This window comes from Vigna unguiculata, chromosome 2 (genome assembly GCF_037176805.1).
Source record: "Vigna unguiculata cultivar grain cowpea cultivar isolate G323 ecotype 2 chromosome 2, ASM3717680v1, whole genome shotgun sequence".
Lineage (NCBI taxonomy): Eukaryota > Viridiplantae > Streptophyta > Magnoliopsida > Fabales > Fabaceae > Vigna > Vigna unguiculata.
The window spans coordinates 37,026,533-37,050,211 of record NC_140793.1 but is presented as its reverse complement, the minus strand read 5'-3'; the positions used below and the strand labels follow the sequence as shown (position 1 = coordinate 37,050,211).

Here is a 23,679-nt window from a genome sequence, read left to right as displayed (position 1 = left end):
ATCTATCCATAACTAAATCCTGAGATGGAGAATGAAAACTCGTTAATAAATTTGTTTGAAAAATATATTATTGAATAGAATAAAAACAGTCAAATATTTTTTATTTTAAAATCATGTGATTTGATTAACCAATTGATTTGTAAAATAAACATATTCTATATTTGTATTAATTTTTTATTAAATTAATATATCATATATATATATATAATTATGTCATGATTATTTATGTAAACCAGTTATCATACAACATATAAATAAATTAATATATTATTTGTATGAATTTATGTTACAAAATTAAAATCGTGAGATAGGTGAAGGCTCTTCAATAATTTATTTTTTTATTTCACAGAGTAGAATACAAAAAGGTGAAAGAAAAGATAGACACACAGTCACATCGTAAACAGACGAAATTCGCCCAAAAAAGAGTGGCATTATTATTTTAATATAATAAAAGTATGTATTTTTTTTTACCATTACAAATATAATAAACAAACAATAAATTATACATTAAATTAAGTTTGGATGGAGATTATTTAAATGGGTTCGCAGCAGGATCTGGGACTCAAACCCTAGAAATACCAAAAACTGAGATTGTGGATACTTTCATGCTCTGTCCGCGATATGCTTTTGATGCTTTTAGATCTGTGAATCAGCAAGTGAACGTGGGTCGCATTGTTATCAAAACCGCGAGATGCTTTTGATGCTTTCAGATCTGTGATATGTTAGTCCTGTTATCAAAAGTGCGCTATGCTTTTGATTCTTTCAGATCTGTGAATCAGGGAGTGAATGTGAGTCGCATTGTTATCAAAACTGGCATAGTTACAACGGAGGTAAACCCTAAATCTTACATTTTTTCATCTTAGAGTACAAAGTTTGAATCTTTCTGAGTTTTACTGGCGATGATGATGAAAAGGCCGAACTTACGGCTGTCATTTACTTATTTGGCAGTAGATTGATGGATTTTATGGTTTAGGGTTTTCTGAGCCAGTACACGAATTTTTGTTTTCATTTTCATATGTAGAACAATGTTGAAACAGGGAAACGAGGGAAAGACATAGTAGGAGAGGAGAGTTTAAAGTTCGTATCTTTCCGAGTTTTAGACATAGTAGGAGAGGAGAGTTCAAAGTTCGGATCTTTCCGAGTTTATCTGGCGATGATGATGATTAAAAGGTCGGACTGTTGTCATTTATTGGCTGTAGAATGATGAACTTCATTGTTTAGGGTTTTCTGAGCCAGCACTCTCCGTCTTTTGTTTTCATTTTCATTTCCTTTTTAAAACAAGGGTGAAATAGGGAAATGAGGGAAAACATAGGAGAAGATGAAAGTTTGAAGCCCGATAAAGAAGAAAATTTTCAATTTTTTGTTTACAAGTTAACTTTTTCATTCTTACCTTATGGTTTCTTTATTTTGGAGGAGTACTGTTACTCTCAAGTGTGTTCTTTACTTTAGGTTTTATGTCTCTGCCGGTTATTATTAACATGTAATATCTGTTACTGTGTATTTAATATGTATTTAATATTTATCCTGTTTAAAAAATTCGTGCAGATTATTGCTGTGTCGTAATACATCACTGCTGTGAACATTTTTTCCTCAAACACATCCCTGGTTCTCCGGTAATTTTTGATTGCAGTAACTTTTGTGTGTTTTTTCTATGTGTGATTTTGTTTTCTGGTTCTGTCCTTCGTTTTATTTATATACATGTTTTTAAGGATAAAAAATGTTTAATATGGACGGCAAGAGATAGAACTATCACTAACAATCACAAAAAATTGACAGGAAAATATATTTGAGCATATATGACTACAAATCAGAGTCATAAAAACAATAACCTTAACCATACGGATGGCAACGGGGCGACGGGGTGGGTACGGGTATCATGATTCCATCCCCATAATAAAAATTCATCTCCAAATCCAATGGGTATACAACTTTTGACCCATCCCCATCCCCAGGGTAACGGGTATTTTCTTTTATCCATATCTATACCCATTTTTTTATTGTTCCATATATCAATTAAATATTTTTTATAAAAAAAATTTAAAAAGCACACCAACGGAATGATGATACTATCAAAATATTCAATATTAAAATAACATACTCTTTTTGATTTTTATGATGTCAAATATTAAGAAAAATATTATAATAGTATAAATCTCAAATTAAAGTATCAAATAACAACTAAATAAAATTCAAATAATTATATAAAAGCTAAAAAATTACACATTACTAAAATTTTATAATAACCAAAATATTTATTAATTTTACAAATGATCAGTGGTTTCATTTGCATTCGATCCATTTATACATAGAAAAAAAATGAAAATCATTACTATACAATTTATAAAAATAATATTCTAACATGTCCATCTTGTACCTTGGATCTAAAACTGAAGCAATTGCTAATATGTTATATAACAAAAAACAAAGAAACAAAGAGAATGAGAAATATGTTATATATATATATATATATATATATATTTATAAATATATTATATTATATTATATTATATATTATATTACTATGTATATATATATATATTATATGTGTGGATATCTTATGTTTATATATATATATAATTATTTATATATATTATATTATATATTATATTATTATTACTATGTATATATATTATATGTGTGGATATTTTATGTTTATATATATATATATATATTTATATATATTTTTATAGATATATATTTATTTTAAGTATATATTATATTATATTATATAATAATATAAATATAATAATATATATTATATTATTATGTATATATATTTTATGTATATGCGTAGATATTTTATGCTTTTATATATATGTATATATATATTTCTTTTAAATTTTTATAAATTTGTAATGTTATAAATTTGTTTATAAAAGATCTAGTTAAATGATTAATTTGTTTTATACGTATATATTATATATATTATATTATATTATTATGTATATATATTATATTATATTATATTATATTATATGTATATGTGTAAATATATATATATATATATATATATATATATATATATATATATATATATATATATATATATATATAAAAGTATATTTTATTTATATGTATATATACTATATTATATTATATTATATTATATTTTATGTGTAAATATATTATTTATTTATATATATTTTTTAGATTATTTAATAAATTATAAATAGTTTAGTAATTTAAGCGGGGACGGGTATTTGGGTGGGTATATATATATATATCCCCATTCCCATCCTCAGTTGAAAATTTTGGGTATTACCCATACCCGTACCCAGTCAAAGCGGGGATTTCCTGTCAAAACGGGGACGAGTTCGGGTGATACTCACGGGCACGGGTTTATTTGTCATCTCTATTCGTGAATACTTTGTAAAAGTTAACAAAAACTTTATCAAAGTATCGAAATCCCGAAATTTATAGCTTCCTTGAAATGTTTAAATAAAATCATTCAATGAATATTTAAATTGGTATTATCAAATAGATAATTCATTCAAATTTTCATGTGTAAACGAATTATTGAAAAAAAAATCTACTAACATATAAGTCCACTAATATTAATTAATATATATATATATATATATATATATATATATATATATATATATATATATATATATATATATATATATATATATATATTTGGTCCTTTAACTTTGACTGAATTTTGGAATTAGTTCATTTCAAAACTTTAGACCAATTTAGTCCTTATTTTTTGAAATACGTGAATTTAGTCCTTTTAATAAAATTTTGTTAAGTTTATTTGATGTTTCATATGTATTTCAAGATTGTATTTGAATTGTTTATAGTGTTTGATACATTTTTGCTTTAATATTAATACTATTATGAAATGCGTTTGAAATATCAAAAAAACTTAACAAAATTTGATTAAAAGGACTAAATACACGTATTTCGAAAGATGAATGAATAAATTGATCTAAAGTTTTGAAATAGACTAATTTTAAAATTCACTGAAAATTAAGGGACCAAAAATATATTTAATCCAAAAAAAAATGTATCTATGTATTATATATCAAATATTTATAAAGAACTTATATATAAAAAAAAATCAACAACCTATTTGGATAAAAAAAATTGAATAAGATAAATCAATAGATCAATTTCAATCTTTATTCTAAAACTATTTGTTTAATCTTCAACAAATTAAAATTATGGTCAATTTTAAAATAATAATATCCTTACTATATCCTTTTTTCAAGTTGATTCCTTATTTACTTACCACGTCCAATAATAATTCATCACAATATTCCTTTCCATAATAACCATAATAATAAAAATAATGCCAACTGAAAAACAATAATTTAGAGCATTTTTTGTCTAACATCAATATTATTATTTAGCTAAACAAATATTATTTTTAGTTAATGTCTAATGGGAACAATCAAAATAGAGGTTGTAGTTTTTTTTTAACTAATATAAATAAGGTTTTTTCTAATGGGGTTATTTTTTTACCTATATAAATATTGGGTATTTTTATTGACACCAATGAAATTTCTTATTCGTTGAAATAACTTAATTTTTTAGTCAATATCAAAACATTATTTCTTATTGTTGAGATTATTTAACTACTAATACAATTTTTCTATGGAAGTCGACCAAATTTTTTAATTGAAGTATTAATTTTCATATTTGGTATTTTTGTATTTATTAGTAACTAAAATAAATATTTATTAAAATATTTTATAATTGGTATTTTTGTATATTTGGTACCTTGTCACCGAATCACAATCTTAGTAAAAAAGGCTTAAATACATTTTTCGTCCTCTTTTTTTTAGTATTTGTTGCAGATGATTCTCATTTTTATCAAATATTTAAAATGATCCTCATTTTTGCAATTTGTGTTTAATTCCCTAATAGTAATCTATCAGTAAGCAGGATGTTTCCTCATTTTCTGATGAAAAGGAAACTGAGTGAGATGTGGCTGTACTTGACATTAACTTTGCATTTATAGGAAATTGGTTATATTAAACATGGAAGTTAGGGTGGTTTGATGGTGTTCATCTTTGTGAAGCTAATTCAATAGATTGATTCAAAAATTTACATATATTTGTACATTGCTTATTTGGTGAAATAACTACGTCACACTTTTTCACTTTCTATGTTTTTAACCTTGTAATAACTATAGTTTGTTTTTTTGTTTTGGTAGTTCTGCAACCACTTTCAGATGGGTGTTGTGAGGGGGGTGATATTGGATGAATCAGTACTCTTGGCTGAAAGTGGTGATGATCAAACTGCATCCACTCTACGACCAGGAACTGAGTCTCTCACCCGCATACTCTTCCTGTCCAAAATCCATTGCGGAATTGCTTATGACTCGGGTCTTCTGGACGACAAGGTGAGTATTCTTAAAAGAACTGCTGATCTGTACTCACTTGATTGCTTTGCCTTAAATGACTCTGCAAGTGAGGCTAAGCCTGGATGGAGTAACACCGATGAAGGCAGTGTTATTTATCTGATTTCTAATAAGGAGTTCTCACCTAAGTTAAACCGCTATAATTGGCTTATTGTTGTTCTGAATGTTGGAGGCGAAAGTTCATGTCACGATCCTAATATACATCAGATTGAGAGCTTAGAAGAGTTGCCATTGACCATATGCCGCATAAATAAGAAATTAATCGGAACCAATGCTGTGACTGTGGGTTACACAATGAAGCCTTCGCGTGTGGAAGATTTTGCAAAGAGGGGTGCATTTCCTTTGTGTCCTACTCAACAGGGGTTGATGTTCGTGCCTCTCACATCCAATTTGTCTCTATCATCTCAGCTGAAGTATGTTGACATAGTTCTCCACAAAGCTACTGATGAAATATTATCTATTGAAGACGATAAACCTACTTTTACACAGAACATGCGAGCATTGCAGAAATATTTGGATCAGCACCAGGATATCTGTGTGATTGATCCACTGAGTTACATCTATCCATTGTTGGATAGGCTAGAAATTCAACAAGTTCTACTTGGCTTGGTAGAACTGAACACTGAAGGCAAATGTCTCATCAGAGGGGCTCATTTTAGTAAGGTTGATAACTTTGATGAATTTGATTTTGCAACTGGACTATCTGAAGCTAGATTGTCTCTTCCATGCATAGTGAAACCTAAAGTTGCTTGTGGTGTCAGTGATGCACATAAGATGGCAATTGTTTTCAGGGTTGATGATTTTAAGAATTTAAGTGTTCCTCTTCCGGCTATTATTCAGGAATATGTGGATCATTCATCCACTTTGTACAAATTTTATGTCTTGGGTGAAAAGATTTTCTATGCTGTCAAGAAGTCAATACCAAATTTCGATATTTTGATGAAATCATCTAATGGTGATGAGCACAAACCTCTTCTGTTTGATAGCTTAAAATCTATGCCCACTGCTGACAGTATCACAAGTAATGAGTCTATTGACCTTAAGTTGGTTACAGATGCTGCAAATTGGCTTAGGAGAAGGCTTCATCTTACCATCTTTGGTTTTGATGTTGTGATTCAGGAAGGTACTCATGACCATGTAATTGTGGATGTAAACTATCTCCCATCATTTAAGGAAGTTCCTGATGACATCGCTATTCCTGCTTTCTGGGAGGCCATTAGAAATAAGTTTGACTGTAGGATGTCTAAATAACTATCTGTTTGAACTTTGTGACTATTTGACACGGAATAATGTCAATGATTGCATCAGACCAATCGATCATATCAAGCTGAAATGAGATTGAATAACTCGTTATTTCTTGTTTGAAGTTTGGAATACTTACACTTGTTACGAATGATGCAGTCTAATGTTTCTTCTGCTGTTTGATGTTATATAACTTTGCAAGAAAGCTTTGGGTATGATTATTGGCACTTTAACTTTTGATTCTGTGGGTTAAGAAATACTTAATTTCACTTTTGATTTCTTAGTTTCTCGATTTTACAAATTTTCTTCTCCATATTTTTTCGAATTTGATCTCCTATTATTTTAATTGTGAAACTTTAGTTCATCTGTTAAAATAAATTTTAATATTTTAAATGAAACATTATTAATAAATGGTCTAACATTACATAATCAACATAGTGGAGGGATCAAATTCGTAAATTTAAGAAGGTAGAGACCAAAATTTCAAGGAAAACATTTAAAGAAGCACATGTCTCTAGAAAATACATTTCCAGATTTGACTACAGTGGGGGGAAAATTACATCTGATATTAGCACTGTTAATCTATAAATGTATAGACATGTCTATGTATATAGGCTACAGATTTTAGAACAAAACTAAATTGTTACAGAAGCAGAAGCATTTAACATACAAATAATGGCTTGCTTCTGCATAAATGACTATCTGGAAGGGCTAGTATAGACAAGTGACTTTTGAGGTGCTGCTGATTCCTCGTGAATTTCCTCATGTTCTACTGGACTGAAACTCACCTTCTTCTGAAGAACAAAAGAAATCAAATAAAGAACATTAACTCTATTCCCTGAAGAGTTACAATTAACTAATTAATATGTGTGAACAAAGATACAAATATCCTAGGCGAATTTAAGACCATGAAACTTTCTACACTTTTTTCTTGCCAACTTGGGTTTCAACTTCCAAAGACATTCAAGCAACACATTTCATCGAGTTGCTACAGACAACTAGTAAACTAGGATACTTATAATGATTCCTAGTGCTACATTTCTGGTCATAATTGCTGACAAACCGACAATGTTGACATTTTGGCATGCTAACTATTACCCTCATGAATTATGGGAGACAATGATGCAGAAAGTGCTGCCAAGTGTAAAAATCCAAAACCACAGTAGACTTTATATCACAAATATATATATATATATATATATATATATATATATATATATATATATATATATATATATATATATATATATATAAAGTTGCTTCTAAATGTAATGGATGAAGTGCCATTTTAGTTTAGCGCGTATATACCCTTTACTTTCAAAACTCTTATCTGCATAATCATTACTATGAATACAATTGTTGAAAGGTGCTTTGTATTAAAAGTAATATTCAAAAGTTAGAAAATACCAAGATAATTATCATTAACAAATTGCATTTCTTTTAAATGTTATAAGTGAGAAATATGATTGCTGACTAATTTTTACTGAAAAAAAAGTCTGACAAATTTGAGTGAAATTTTTTTAATCGTTTTTTGGTATGAAAACGTAAACATGCGACTTTTAATGGTTTCACTCTTACCAAGCTGGAATGAGTTTTAGTTTTCATTGCATCATTCTGTGGTAAAACCATTATTTGAAGAATAATTTATGTAACATGTTTTAGTTTAATGCACAAGTGTGATTTAACTTTTGAAAAAAAAAAGTCATTAAAACAAACACCGACTGCTGATGCTATCACACGTTTGACTTGTAAATATTTGCATCTTTGGATTGGATGGTCAAAAATGAATGAGAACTTAGAATAATAGGGCGATGGCATGTTACTCACCATGTAAGATAACTTGAGAAGAAACCACAGAACAACCAAAAGAGAAAAAACAAAAATAAGAAGAAAAGAAAATCTCGTAAACAACGTGAAACACCCAAGTCATGATTGAATGCATCATCCTCAGAAGTTAAAACTTGCAATATAATTTTATTTTCCCAAACACTATCATTAGCATCAGCAAGCTAAAGTTGATTGCTACTCTATCATTAACTATAATTTGTACTCATAAAAATTAAAGTCTAATTTATCTCAACTGTGTTTTCGTTCACAAGATATCTCTGTCTACATTTTTGGTTTGCCGCTATTTTTATTCTTGAGTTAGAAAATGTCAAAACTTAACATTAAAATTTCATTTTTATCCATATATATCATCTTTCAGGTGGTCAACTAGAAAAACGGCAATTTGGAATGATGAATCACAAAATTTGTGATTATTAAGATAAAACAGAACAACTCAATCTAAGATAAACATTAAGCTATTATAGTATAAGAGTGAATTTGATGAATTCGGGTAATTAATTAACCTGAAAAGCATCGTCGGCCATGACTTTTTTGAACTCAGCTTCAAGCTGGCTCAAACAGGCTACAATCGTTTCAGGTACAAATTTGCCTCCAAACCTACCGAACTTTCCCGAAGTAGAAATGGGAAGTTCCTTCTTCTGGGCAGTTTCGAAAGGGTTTTTGTCCATTGAGGGTGTTGGAGGGGGGACGTAGGTAACGCTCAACTGAGGGAGCTTAGTTTGGTGAGTGACGAGAGCTTGAGCCACCACAGAAGCAGCGCGCTCTTTCTGATCTATGAACTTGCTACTTCTGGAATGGCACCTGATGAGTGTTCCTTGCAGTTTACAAGCCATAAGAATTGTATGGTGTTTCTGTGTGAGTGAGGAAGAAGATAGAGAATTGTGTTTGCTTGCAATTGCAACAATGGCTCTTCACAGGCTATATTTATAGTGTGCATGGGTCATGTCACCGCGTTCACTTTTTAACATTATAATTTCAACACGGACTTTAAATATTGAAAGTGGAATTACTATTTTTCTTGAAAACAAAATATTTGGACACATAAATATTTTAAACGTGTTTCAACACGATAATTGCTTTTTTCATTTTATTTTTTCATATTTTTCTATCCGGGGATACAGAGAAAGTTCAAATCTCAACCCCACCAAACACTTATCCTCATTCACATCCTACTTACCCTAAATTTGTACCACTCCTTTTAATTTGAATGAAAATTATCTTTTTTTAAGTAAGAGACCTCTTTTGAGAATAATACTGTAATTAAAAAATAAATAACGAGTGTAAACTGATTATGGAAAAAACAAACCATGTAAATTGTTTTAAAATTAACAATGGGATCCCATTTAATAACATGTAAAAGATATTTTTTAACAGATATATTGACGAAAAATAAAAACAAATTTATTTTTAAAATTAATAAAAAGCGACGAAGATGAAAACATTATAATATAATATGTTGCTCATTATATAAAAATAAATTGAAAGTCTGTCAAAACTTTCTAAATCAAATATATATTAATAAGGTAAAAAATAAATATTTTACGAATAATATAATTATTTATATTAAAAAAATTAATTGATAAATTTAATGATGATTCAATTATTATAAGTTCAACAATATAAATAATATAAATAATGATAGACATTTTTTTATATATATTTAATTTCTCCGATGATTATAAATATATTAAATTATATATTATTTTTTAAATTAATCATAGCAATATAAAATATATAAATTTTGCGTATATTATTTTTTCTCTTCCTTCTTTCATAAAAATCCGTCGTTGATTCTTGCTGTATGTTAAACTCATCTGTTTATTCATCACCCACCCACTCATTCATATATACTATGAAAATTTAATTAATTACAAAATGTATTAGTGGGTGGTAAAGCGTGCCACAATAATAAGTCTTTCAAAATTTAAGCGCATCTGTTTCAAATTTTAAGTCTGTCAATTAATTTTGGTATAATCTTTTTAGTATGTTAAATTAGTAGGTAAGAGACAAGTAAAAGTTGACCTGTTAGATTATTTTTGATTAAAAATTAAAAAAATAATTTACAAAATAATTTTATATTGTATATTTTAATAATATAAATGTATAATAATATTATAACTTAAAGTATTACTTTTATAAATTAAAGTTTAATTATTAACCACTAATGTACACAGGCACTGTCGCGCCTGTGTGTACGCATTTGTTAAATATACGGGTGATATTATGTTAATAGGTGATGATAATGTATTGTTATTAAGTGAATATGTAAAATAAAATCATATTTATTAAAAATAAAGTAAAATATACAAAAAAACATGAGAGAATAAAAAAGTAATCGATAGCGATGGAGCTAATTGTTGTTTCTTGTTCCAATTGTTGTTGTTTCAATTAGCTCTATCACTATCCAATAAATGAAGCAAAAGAGAATAGTAGATATACACGATTTTATAAAAAAATTTATAAAAGTAACGTTCAATTTTCAAAAATTCAATAAATAATTATATGTAAAGGGTAAAATTGGTATTTAAAAATGTGAACACAAAAAAAGAAAATTCTTGTCATAGATATATAAAATAAATTTATATTTATTGAAAATAAAGTGAAATGAATAGAAAAATTAATTGTTGATAAATAAAAAAAAAGAAAAAAAGATGAACAATTTTATTGAAAATAAGAAAAATAATCGTTAATTTTAAAAAATGTAATAAATAATTATATTGTAAATGGTAAAATTGACATTATGAAAAGTGGACACAAAAAAAATCTCTTTATATATTGATATAAATTATTACTAATTATATGAAAAATAATATAATACACAAATATAATAATGATTGTAATTTATTTAATTAGAGAGTTTAATTGATTAACTAAAACTTTAAAAAGTACTTATATAATTAAATATATTTATAATATTTATATTTAAATAAATAAATAATTAAATTTTGAAATTAAAAAAAATAACGGACAAGACTCACCCATTTTACCATCGTCTTAAAGTATATTCAATCAATTCCAGCTAATTAGTTTCGTAAATGGTTAATAATTCATTTACCATGTTCAAATTTTATTCATTCTTAGTTAACTAAATTCACTCGACAATTCTTTTAAATTAAAACTCCTCTTAAAAAATGTAACTTTAGTCTTTTAGTCTAACTCGTCTTTAATTAAGATATGTTAGGTTGAACTTTATTTGAAAGTTTATTTATATTTATAATTTATAAAAAAACTGCATATAATTTATTGAAATAATAAACTAATAGTCATAAATAAAAAGCTGGTATGATATTTTTAAACAAAACAAAAATAGTATATGAGAGTTAACAGAAGAAGAAGAATGAAATAGTGTCCACAAAAATATTCCATCTCTATTGATTTGACTCATGCCTGACTAACCTAACATTAATAATTATGTTGTTCATTTCATGGTGACCAACCAGTTACCAACAAAAGCTTCTGATATTTATATGGTTTACTCAATTTAGTTTATTTATTTTTCATTGTAATTTATGTTGCTCCATTCGGTGTCTGTCTGATTTTTATTTTTTTTTCTATGCGTGGAACCGATATTTTTGGAAAATCGTTTAAGCTGTGTTTAATAGACACACAAAAATAAACTAAGGGAAATAAAAAGGAAAACGATGCTCAATTATATTATGTGACATCATATTCAAACTATTAACCCATTTAAAAGTAAAAAAAACTCCAACATTACATTGGAGAGTCTAACTCGATTTAGAGTTATAAAGAATTCGAAATTGAAATCTGATTTCATCTTAATTTTTGTTTTAAAATTTTATAAATAAATGAATATAGTGTTTTTAATTTAATTGTATTAAATATTGTTAATATGTTATCAAAACGTTATAGGATGGTGTTTTAATTATTTACATAATCTTGATATATTTCAACTCAAATGTCAACTAAAAATATCGAACAAGTTCATAAAAATTAACGTTATTAGTTAAAAGGACATATCCATTAATATTTAGAGTATAGGAATCAAAATATTTCAAGCTATTTTTCTCATATTTTTCTAATCAAGTTATTTGTTTTCATTATGTTGATTTCTGTTTTTGCTTTATAGTAAATTCTAAACTTTTTTTTCTTTAAACTACAAATATTTTGTTATTTTCAACCTTTATCGGTATCTAACCAATTAATTTAGACTATGTTAATCCATGTGGATACGATATCTAAACCCATTCATCTTATTACTTTACGATTTGATACACTTATCAATAATTTTGTAACATTTACATTTGCTTTATGCATTATTTGTACCCCAAATTTATAAGGGAGTGAATTGTGATATGTTTGAAATATATTTTTCATTTTCACTATCTATATTCAAACTATCTTACTAAAATTTATCTTTGACTTCATCATTTATTTTATATTATTATTAAAATATGTTATAATTTATTATTAAAAATGTTGGAAAATATATATGTTTCTTACAAATATATGTTGTATAAGAGATTAGTTTTTCTTGTTTTTGTTTGATTAATGATGTTGTTTATGTTTTTTGTTTTAGGATGTTGATAGTTAATACTCTTTAAAGAGTGACATTCTTCTACTATTGTTCAGTATAGAGATTTTTTAAATTTGAGAGAAAAAAAAATAAGAACCATTAAAAGATAAGTTATTTGTCTCATTTTCTTAATAAAACAATAACGAAAAGAGAATATGTTGTTCTCACTAGTTGAACCATTTATTCTAGGTGTCAATTTTGAAAACATAATATTTCATTACGACATTCCTTAAATAAAAAAAATACTGATATTTTGATATCAGTATTTTATACTCCTCGTTACTATTTATTAAATACACCAATTAATTTATGTTAAAGCCATTTTACTTTTATAAAAATTATTAAATAATTCAAATAACTTTTTTCATGAACAAAATTTTCAATGCAAAGAGAAAGGGATTGAAACCCACTTTACAAAGCTAACAAGAGAATCGTAAACCTCAATTCTAAATTTCTTCATTTTCCTCCACAAAAATAGAATCCTTTCAAATTTAATTTATGATGCATCTATCCATAACTAAATCCTGAGATGGAGAATGAAAACTCGTTAATAAATTTGTTTGAAAAATATATTATTGAATAGAATAAAAACAGTCAAATATTTTTTATTTTAAAATCATGTGATTTGATTAACCAATTGATTTGTAAAATAAACATATTCTATATTTGTATTAATTTTTTATTAAATTAATATATCATATATATATATATATATATATATAATTATGTCATGATTATTTATGTAAACCAGTTATCATACAACATATAAATAAATTAATATATTATTTGTATGAATTTATGTTACAAAATTAAAATCATGAGATAGGTGAAGGCTCTTCAATAATTTATTTTTTTATTTCACAGAGTAGAATACAAAAAGGTGAAAGAAAAGATAGACACACAGTCACATCGTAAACAGACGAAATTCGCCCAAAAAAGAGTGGCATTATTATTTTAATATAATAAAAGTATGTATTTTTTTTTACCATTACAAATATAATAAACAAACAATAAATTATACATTAAATTAAGTTTGGATGGAGATTATTTAAATGGGTTCGCAGTAGGATCTGGGACTCAAACCCTAGAAATACCAAAAACTGAGATTGTGGATACTTTCATGCTCTGTCCGCGATATGCTTTTGATGCTTTTAGATCTGTGAATCAGCAAGTGAACGTGGGTCGCATTGTTATCAAAACCGCGAGATGCTTTTGATGCTTTCAGATCTGTGATATGTTAGTCCTGTTATCAAAAGTGCGCTATGCTTTTGATTCTTTCAGATCTGTGAATCAGGGAGTGAATGTGAGTCGCATTGTTATCAAAACTGGCATAGTTACAACGGAGGTAAACCCTAAATCTTACATTTTTTCATCTTAGAGTACAAAGTTTGAATCTTTCTGAGTTTTACTGGCGATGATGATGAAAAGGCCGAACTTACGGCTGTCATTTACTTATTTGGCAGTAGATTGATGGATTTTATGGTTTAGGGTTTTCTGAGCCAGTACACGAATTTTTGTTTTCATTTTCATATGTAGAACAATGTTGAAACAGGGAAACGAGGGAAAGACATAGTAGGAGAGGAGAGTTTAAAGTTCGTATCTTTCCGAGTTTTAGACATAGTAGGAGAGGAGAGTTCAAAGTTCGGATCTTTCCGAGTTTATCTGGCGATGATGATGATTAAAAGGTCGGACTGTTGTCATTTATTGGCTGTAGAATGATGAACTTCATTGTTTAGGGTTTTCTGAGCCAGCACTCTCCGTCTTTTGTTTTCATTTTCATTTCCTTTTTAAAACAAGGGTGAAATAGGGAAATGAGGGAAAACATAGGAGAAGATGAAAGTTTGAAGCCCGATAAAGAAGAAAATTTTCAATTTTTTGTTTACAAGTTAACTTTTTCATTCTTACCTTATGGTTTCTTTATTTTGGAGGAGTACTGTTACTCTCAAGTGTGTTCTTTACTTTAGGTTTTATGTCTCTGCCGGTTATTATTAACATGTAATATCTGTTACTGTGTATTTAATATGTATTTAATATTTATCCTGTTTAAAAAATTCGTGCAGATTATTGCTGTGTCGTAATACATCACTGCTGTGAACATTTTTTCCTCAAACACATCCCTGGTTCTCCGGTAATTTTTGATTGTAGTAACTTTTGTGTGTTTTTTCTATGTGTGATTTTGTTTTCTGGTTCTGTCCTTCGTTTTATTTATATACATGTTTTTAAGGATAAAAAATGTTTAATATGGACGGCAAGAGATAGAACTATCACCAACAATCACAAAAAATTGACAGGAAAATATATTTGAGCATATATGACTACAAATCAGAGTCATAAAAACAATAACCTTAACCATACGGATGGCAACGGGGCGACGGGGTGGGTACGGGTATCATGATTTCATCCCCATAATAAAAATTCATCTCCAAATCCAATGGGTATACAACTTTTGACCCATCCCCATCCCCAGGGTAACGGGTATTTTCTTATATCCATATCCATACCCATTTTTTTATTGTTCCATATATCAATTAAATATTTTTTATAAAAAAAATTTAAAAATCACACCAACGGAATGATGATACTATCAAAATATTCAATATTAAAATAACATACTCTTTTTGATTTTCATGATGTCAAATATTAAGAAAAATATTATAATAGTATAAATCTCAAATTAAAGTATCAAATAACAACTAAATAAAATTCAAATAATTATATAAAAGCTAAAAAATTACACATTACTAAAATTTTATAATAACCAAAATATTTATTAATTTTACAAATGATCAGTGGTTTCATTTGCATTCGATCCATCTATACATAGAAAAAAAATGAAAAATTAGATATGATATAATAATTGAAATTGAAAATTTTAATTACTAGAATATAATGTACCTTTTTCATCAGATTCATTTTCACTCATGAGAACATCTTTTCCTTTTAATTTTTTAACACCTACAAACACCAAATGTAGAATATTAGATGAGAATTCACAAAAAATACTAACAAAAAATATTAATAAATTTGAGTAACTTACCTAGATGGTTTGAGTTCCATATCCAACTTCTTGTACACATCAAAGCCTCTATAGTAATATGATGAAGTCGACTACGGTGAGAAGTTAATATCTGACCACCAGTACTAAAAGCAGATTCAGAAGCTACAGTTGTTATTGGAATAGCTAAAACATCCCTTGCAATTGCTTGAAGGGTTGGAAACTTTAACCCATTTGTTTTCCACCATGATAGGATATCAAATTCTTGTGTAACCGGCAAATTATCTTCTTCCAAGTAATAATCCAACTATGTTTTCATAACTGTAGTTCTAGATTTTTTCTTTTTTGCCATAAACTCTAAAAATTCATTCGCATCATTATCAACATCCTTTCCCAACTCCAATGATGTAGCTCTATAAGAAGTTTCATTCTTTTTTGATTGATATTCCAAAACCAAATCATAGCACATTTGACGAATCCTACTAAGTTTCAGATCAAAATCATTACTATACAATTTATAAAAATAATATTCTATTATGTCCATCTTGTACCTTGCATCTAAAACTGAAACAATTGCCAATATGTTATATAACAAAAAACAAAGAGAATGAGAAATATGTTATATATATATATATATTATATTATATTATATTATATATTATATTACTATGTATATATATATTATATGTGTGGATATCTTATGTTTATATATATATAATTATTTATATATATTATATTATATATTATATTATTATTACTATGTATATATATTATATGTGTGGATATCTTATGTTTATATATATATATATATATATATATATTTTTATAGATATATATTTATTTTAAGTATATATTATATTATATTATATAATAATATATATATATATAATAATATATATTATATTATTATGTATATATATTTTATGTATATGCGTAGATATTTTATGCTTTTATATATATATATATATATATATATATATATATATATATATATATATATATATATATATATATATATATATTTCTTTTAAATTTTTATAAATTTGTAATGTTATAAATTTGTTTATAAAAGATCTCACTAGTTAAATGATTAATTTGTTTTATACGTATATATTATATATATTATATTATATTATTATGTATATATATTATATGTATATTATATGTATATTATATTATATTATATTATATTATATTATATTACATTACATGTATATGTGTAAATATATATATATATATATATATATATATATATATATATATATATATATATATATATATATAAATAAGTATATTTTATTTATATATATATATATTATATTATATTATATTATATTTTATTTTATTTTATGTGTAAATATATTATTTATTTATATATATTTTTTAGATTATTTAATAAATTATAAATAGTTTAGTAATTTAAGCGGGGACGGGTATTTGGGCGGGTATATATATATCCCCATCCCTATCCCCAGTTGAAAATTTCGGGTATTACCCATATTCATACCCAGTCAAAGCGGGGATTCCCCGTCAAAACGGGGACGGGTTCGGGTGATACCCACTGGCACGGGTTTATTTGCCATCTCTATTCGTGAATACTTTGTAAAAGTTAACAAAATCTTTATCAAAGTATCGAAATCCCGAAATTTATAGCTTCCTTGAAATGTTTAAATAAAATCATTCAATGAATATTTAAATTGGTATTATCAAATAGATAATTCATTCAAATTTTCATGTGTAAACGAATTATTGAAAAAAAAATCTACTAACATATAAGTCCACTAATATTAATTAAAATATATATATATATATATATATATATATATATATATATATATTTGGTCCTTTAACTTTGACTGAATTTTGGAATTAGTTCATTTCAAAACTTTAGACCAATTTAGTCCTTATTTTTTGAAATACGTAGATTTAGTCCTTTTAATAAAATTTTGTTAAGTTTATTTGATGTTTCATACGTATTTCAAGATTGTATTTGAATTGTTTATAGTGTTTGATACATTTTTGCTTTAATATTAATACTATTATGAAATGCGTTTGAAATATCAAAAAAACTTAACAAAATTTGATTAAAAGGACTAAATACACGTATTTCGAAAGATGAATGAGTAAATTGATCCAAAGTTTTGAAATAGACTAATTTTAAAATTCACTGAAAATTAAGGGACCAAAAATATATTTAATCCAAAAAAAAATGTATCTATGTATTATATATCAAATATTTATAAAGAACTTATATATAAAAAAAAATCAACAACCTATTTGGATAAAAAAAATTGAATAAGATAAATCAATAGATCAATTTCAATCTTTATTCTAAAACTATTTGTTTAATCTTCAACAAATTAAAATTATGGTCAATTTTAAAATAATAATATCCTTACTATATCCTTTTTTCAAGTTGATTCCTTATTTACTTACCACGTCCAATAATAATTCATAACAATATTCCTTTCCATAATAACCATAATAATAAAAAAAATGCCAACTGAAAAACAATAATTTAGAGCATTTTTTGTCTAACATCAATATTATTATTTAGCTAAACAAATATTATTTTTAGTTAATGTCTAATGGGAACAATCAAAATAGAGGTTGTAGTTTTTTTTTTAACTAATATAAATAAGGTTTTTTCTAATGGGGTTATTTTTTTACCTATATAAATATTGGGTATTTTTATTGACACCAATGAAATTTCTTATTCGTTGAAATAACTTAATTTTTTAGTCAATATCAAAACATTATTTCTTATTGTTGAGATTATTTAACTACTAATACAATTTTTCTATGGAAGTCGACCAAATTTTTTAATTGAAGTATTAATTTTCATATTTGGTATTTTTGTATTTATTAGTAACTAAAATAAATATTTATTAAAATATTTTATAATTGGTATTTTTGTATATTTGGTACCTTGTCACCGAATCACAATCTTAGTAAAAAAGGCTTAAATACATTTTTCGTCCTCTTTTTTTTAGTATTTGTTGCAGATGATTCTCATTTTTATCAAATGTTTAAAATGATCCTCATTTTCGCAATTTGTGTTTAATTTACTTCTTTTATGTGATGTTGTTTAAATCAGTAACGGATCACTGTACAGGTGGCACTGTTTGTATTACATTGTAGTGGGGATGTATTACGTATATTGTACAAGTATAGTAATTAGATACTTGAGGATAGATAGGTGAGCTACGGTTTTGGAAATTAATTGTTGGACAGTTGGTCAGTTGCTGCAATCTTTTTCCTCCATTCACAATTTGTATTGTTGCAATCTTCTTCTTCGTGCAATCCCATGTCACGGTCTCAATCTTCTTCCTCTACCTCTGATTGTAATCGTTGGAGGCAACAGTGTTGTAGCAATTCGTGCAATGTTGGTGGTTCAACGAGAAATGGGGGATTAACCCTGATTTGTAATTGTGAAAACAAACCTCAAAACAAAATTACGAAAACCGTAACCCCAACTGATCTAAATGTGCAAAATTTATCACAATTCGGAAAACCCTAAATCCACGAGCAAAGCACTTACCTCGTTGATGATGATTAACTGAAAAATTGAAATCAAACGAACAAATCGCCACGTCCAATTGCTGCTTCCTCTGCAAATCGGAGATGAAGAAATCGACTTTACTCGTCAATGCCTAATTGCAGCTTAACCTAATTGGAAAATTGTCCCAAATTAATAAGTTAATGTTAATAATCCACATGTACAGTACATGTAATAATACATCCCAATATAATGTAATACAAATATAGTGTCACATGTACAGTGCTCCGTTACTGATCTAAACGGCGTCACAAAAAATGACTAAATTAAACACTGAATTGTAAAAATGAATATCATTTTACACAGTTAGTCAAAATGATGACCATCCACAATAAACATTACGAAAATGACGAAAAGGGTATTTAAGAAAAAAAAATTAAGAATCAGAAACGAGTAACATATGCTCTTAAAAGTAGGTTCAAGCAAAGCGGTTTTTTTGAGGCCTAAGTGTGAGAGCTTAGTTTCCAGAAGAGGCTGTTTCTTCCTTCTTCTTCCTGCACCTTTCTCTCCATTTTACTCCTCTTTCAAAATTTAATAAAACCCTAAAACGTAACAACCCTGAAAACCTAGTTACCCTTCTTACTTCCTTCTCTCGCCACAGCTTCTCACCCTTTCATCTTCATCTCTGCAATCCTCACTGTAGGAGAAAAACCTGTCCGTGAATCCACTTTTGGAGCGAGCATTGTGCACGCCTACCCTTGCCTGCATCTGGTGAGGTCATTTTTTCACTCTTTTTTTTCGATTTGGGGGTGGGATGTGTTGTGAAAACATATTCTTATTCCCTGTTTTTTAGCCAGAGTGCTTGAGGGTATTGCAAAAGGGTCACGTTTTTTTTGTAGCTCGGAGCGAGTCCAGGTAAGGGGCCACTGTGATCGGAAATTTCTGCGCACGGCTTTACAATCTGCGAAATGTGGAAGAATTTGGGAAATGTGTTTGAAATGATTTTTTATATTTTAAACTAAAAGTTTTAAATATATGTATTTTAATACTTCTATTTATTTTTAACAATGAAATCTGAGATCATGCTGGACAACACTAGTCAATCTAGCTTGTTAAACAAACCATTTAGGGGTTGGTTGTCATTCGATCACAACTTAAGTGCATATTGTTTCCTTCAAATTTAGGGCACCTAAGTTGATGGTCCTATCTAACATTTATTAAATATGTATTCTTTCTGATTTGCTAGTGAGTTGATTTTTGGTTGCTGCTGAGAGTTTTAGGGGAGGATTTGGTGAAGTATGGAACACTTATTCATTCAATCCTTCTGTTTTTATTTTTTTGTTTTCTTTTTATGTTAAGTCCACTGCTATATTCTTCAGCAATTGGGTTTGAAGAGCCGAGGAACAGGGTTGCAATTTTCATCCCGGTTTAGTGCTGAAAGAGGTAGGTTCTTCGGTTTTGTTCTCTTCTCATAAAAGCCTGTATGAAGATAAGACTCACATCTTTTTCTGACCACATCATTTTCCTAATACTTTTCATTTTGAACTCTGAAAACTTGTTCTAACATGTGCTTTTGGAATTTTTAAGTTCATATGCTTCTCGTTGCTATTATGCTGTACTAATTGATTAGATACATTGCTTTTTTCGGATTCATTCATGATTATTTTGTGAACATAAAATGTGTGTTTATGGACTTATGGTGATCAATGTATACCAATATTTGGTTCTGTTTGTATGGTAAATTGGTAACGATTATGGCCTTCTAACTGTACTAGGTAGAATTGTATTTTTTGTGTGCAAGGTAATTTATACTTGATTTCATGTCTATATTGTGCCATATGTTATCTCGAAGACTGAATTCTTAAAATTTTAAATATCTTTGTTGAACAAAAAGGGTTAAAGTGTTTTATCTTTTCAGTAGACTGACCCTAAGACATAAGTTGTATTTGGGCTTTTATATTTATGGGTTTTATGAGCATGATATGTTTAATTTGTCTGATCCAACTTTAATATTAATATGAATATATGTATTTATCTCTTGTTAAATGCTCTTTACCTTGAACTGAATTAATATGATTGCAGGGCTTTGTCTCTACATAAGAAAGCAGTATGCCGCACAGAACACGACCCATGACAGCACTCTTGCTGTTCACTGCACTAAATACAGTTTTGTGTGCAACCATTACTCCAGTCTATGATTTTGTTTGCTTTCTTCCGTACTGGGAAAGAAGGGTGAGATTTTTGCTATTTCTTTTTCTTTTTTATTTCTTTGTTGCATTCCATCATCTGGTTCGTTATGTCAATGAAATTATGTGAAATTACCCTAGTTAAGTTGGAGCACTGTTGTTATTGTCCTGGTATTCTGTAGATCAGATCTCAATTTCATTAATTCTTGAACTTGGTTATAGACTATGATGACTCACAATACCCCCTTATGGTGCAACGTGAGGAAATTATTAGCGTGATTGGGTATTTTTGGCGTTTGTAATCATGTAGAAAAAATTGTTCTTAATGGCTTCTAATCTTGAAGGTGGTCCTTAATGTGAACCATAAGGTTGTTGCCTTGTGACCTAACATAACATCACAGATTCAAACCCTCCCTAATTCCTCTTTTCAGCGGCTTTTGATCCTGAATTAACGTTAATGATATGTTGGATGTTTGTTCATGACCTATTTTACTAGTAGTGGAACATAAGTACATTAGAACCTTTTTAATTCTTATTATGTTGGATGTTGGATCAACTCAGATTTCTCTTTTTAATTGCCCACTGTTTTGAAGATGTACATTAGAACCTGCAAATGTATCTGTTTTGGAATCATATCTTAGTTCATAGGAAATCTTAAATATTGCCATCTAGTGGTATGTGGTGAATAGTGATAGCCATTGCTATGCTTAGTACGTGCAAAAAACAGAGTAGATGAACTGGCAGAGAAGATAGCTCTGTCACTGTAATGACTTATGGATGTATTGGTAATGTTTTGGTTGGGGCTGACTTTGAAATAGTATGTGTTAATTGTCTATGTGGCTAATTCTTTACACGATCTAATGTTACAGAGGGAAAGGCGTCGCCAGCAACGAGAAGCTACTATAGCTAACAGTACAAATTAGCCATGACAGCATTTAATTGGAGAACCTTTCCGTAGTAAGATTTTTATTGTCCTTTCTTGCCATTCTTGACGTAAATAACCATATTTGGAATGAAAATATGAACACTTGGACCCTTGGCCGCAATCGTCGGATATTTATATAAGTAACCTTATTGTAACATTACTTTATTAAGGTCGGAAACCAAATATTCAATTGAGTCAATTTTCTTTTTTAATTTTATTTCTTTTATGACCATTGATTTACATGAATTTAGTGCTGGCTTTTATGCAAAATTCAAGTTGGTAACTTGAGTTTTGCTTTATCTTTGAATGCAATTGCCACATGGTGGGCAAGGAATCCGCCTAGAGAAATTAATAACTCCATTCTGTTCTATCACATTATTTGTTTAGGAATCCACATAAACTAGGATACTAGAACTGTGAAATTCTTAGTAATAGAAGCTCTTTTGTGTTGCATGGTTTATTGGCCTTTTTACACGCAAGTGAAAAATGTCTCACTTTAATTATATGTCAACTTAAATTATCCACTTCTGGTATATGTCCAAAAATGGATTTATGATAAATCTATATTTTAATGGACTTAAGGTCCAAAAATATATGAATATGAATTTAAAGTGCAAAAATATATGGATATGAATTTATGATAAATCTATTTAAATGAATTTAAAATAATATAAATTTGAATTATTATAGTTAGACCTAGTTTGTGGGTTTTTTTTCCCAAACTGGTGCAATTTTTTTTTCAATTTCCTAAAATGGTGTAGTTTTTTTTTTTTAATTCCCGGCAGAGGCAAGTCATGAGAAAATGGCACGACTTCATCTTGAAGAAGTCGTGCCAAATTAAGGCGAATTTGATTAAAATAAGCTGAAGTCGTGTCACATGGAGAGACTTCTGTGTTATGAAGAAGTTGTGTCATATTCAAATGACTTTAATTAACATTTTAAGCAAAGTCGTGCCAATATGGAAAGACTTCAGTATTAAATTCTTAATGAAGAATGAAGTCGTCCCATATTGGAACGACTTTGCTTAAAATGTTAATTAAAGTCATTTGAATATGACACAACTTCTTCATAACACAGAA

The 23,679-nt window shown here is 27.6% G+C and overlaps 1 protein-coding gene, 4 non-coding genes and 1 pseudogene across 19 annotated transcripts; all 6 read left to right on the top strand.

Moving 5' to 3' along the window:
* Nucleotides 1–519: 519 nt before the first annotated feature.
* On the top strand, nucleotides 520–6,737 carry LOC114173993 (inositol 1,3,4-trisphosphate 5/6-kinase 4 pseudogene; annotated as a pseudogene). 2 transcript variants are annotated; one of them, XR_014986532.1, is made up of 4 exons: nucleotides 520–830; nucleotides 1,546–1,613; nucleotides 1,777–1,960; nucleotides 5,165–6,737. The product of XR_014986532.1 is annotated as an inositol 1,3,4-trisphosphate 5/6-kinase 4 pseudogene, transcript variant X2 (transcript). The 2 variants fall into 2 exon arrangements; XR_014986531.1 differs by lacking the exon at nucleotides 1,777–1,960 and having other exon boundaries at nucleotides 521–830.
* Nucleotides 895–988, top strand: LOC114174776 (small nucleolar RNA snoR113). The gene has a single exon (XR_003602738.1). It is a non-coding gene; the product is annotated as a small nucleolar RNA snoR113 (small nucleolar RNA).
* LOC114174784 (small nucleolar RNA snoR113) lies at nucleotides 1,149–1,236 on the top strand. The gene has a single exon (XR_003602745.1). It is a non-coding gene; the product is annotated as a small nucleolar RNA snoR113 (small nucleolar RNA).
* A 7,301-nt stretch (nucleotides 6,738–14,038) lies between the features above and the next one.
* Nucleotides 14,039–22,812, top strand: LOC146888539 (uncharacterized). 13 transcript variants are annotated; one of them, XM_085668953.1, is made up of 8 exons: nucleotides 14,039–14,340; nucleotides 15,056–15,123; nucleotides 20,193–20,260; nucleotides 20,343–20,404; nucleotides 20,736–20,785; nucleotides 20,869–20,932; nucleotides 21,572–21,721; nucleotides 22,545–22,812. In XM_085668953.1, exons 7-8 carry the CDS (start codon nucleotides 21,599–21,601, stop codon nucleotides 22,596–22,598), a joined length of 177 nt encoding a protein of 58 aa, XP_085525079.1. In that variant the 5' UTR covers nucleotides 14,039–14,340; nucleotides 15,056–15,123; nucleotides 20,193–20,260; nucleotides 20,343–20,404; nucleotides 20,736–20,785; nucleotides 20,869–20,932; nucleotides 21,572–21,598; the 3' UTR covers nucleotides 22,599–22,812. The 13 variants fall into 13 exon arrangements, with proteins under 13 accessions (XP_085525079.1, XP_085525085.1, XP_085525083.1 ...); XM_085668959.1 differs by lacking the exon at nucleotides 20,736–20,785 and having other exon boundaries at nucleotides 20,347–20,404; XM_085668957.1 differs by lacking the exon at nucleotides 20,736–20,785.
* On the top strand, nucleotides 14,405–14,498 carry LOC114174775 (small nucleolar RNA snoR113). The gene has a single exon (XR_003602737.1). It is a non-coding gene; the product is annotated as a small nucleolar RNA snoR113 (small nucleolar RNA).
* Nucleotides 14,659–14,746, top strand: LOC114174783 (small nucleolar RNA snoR113). The gene has a single exon (XR_003602744.1). It is a non-coding gene; the product is annotated as a small nucleolar RNA snoR113 (small nucleolar RNA).
* Nucleotides 22,813–23,679: the final 867 nt, after the last annotated feature.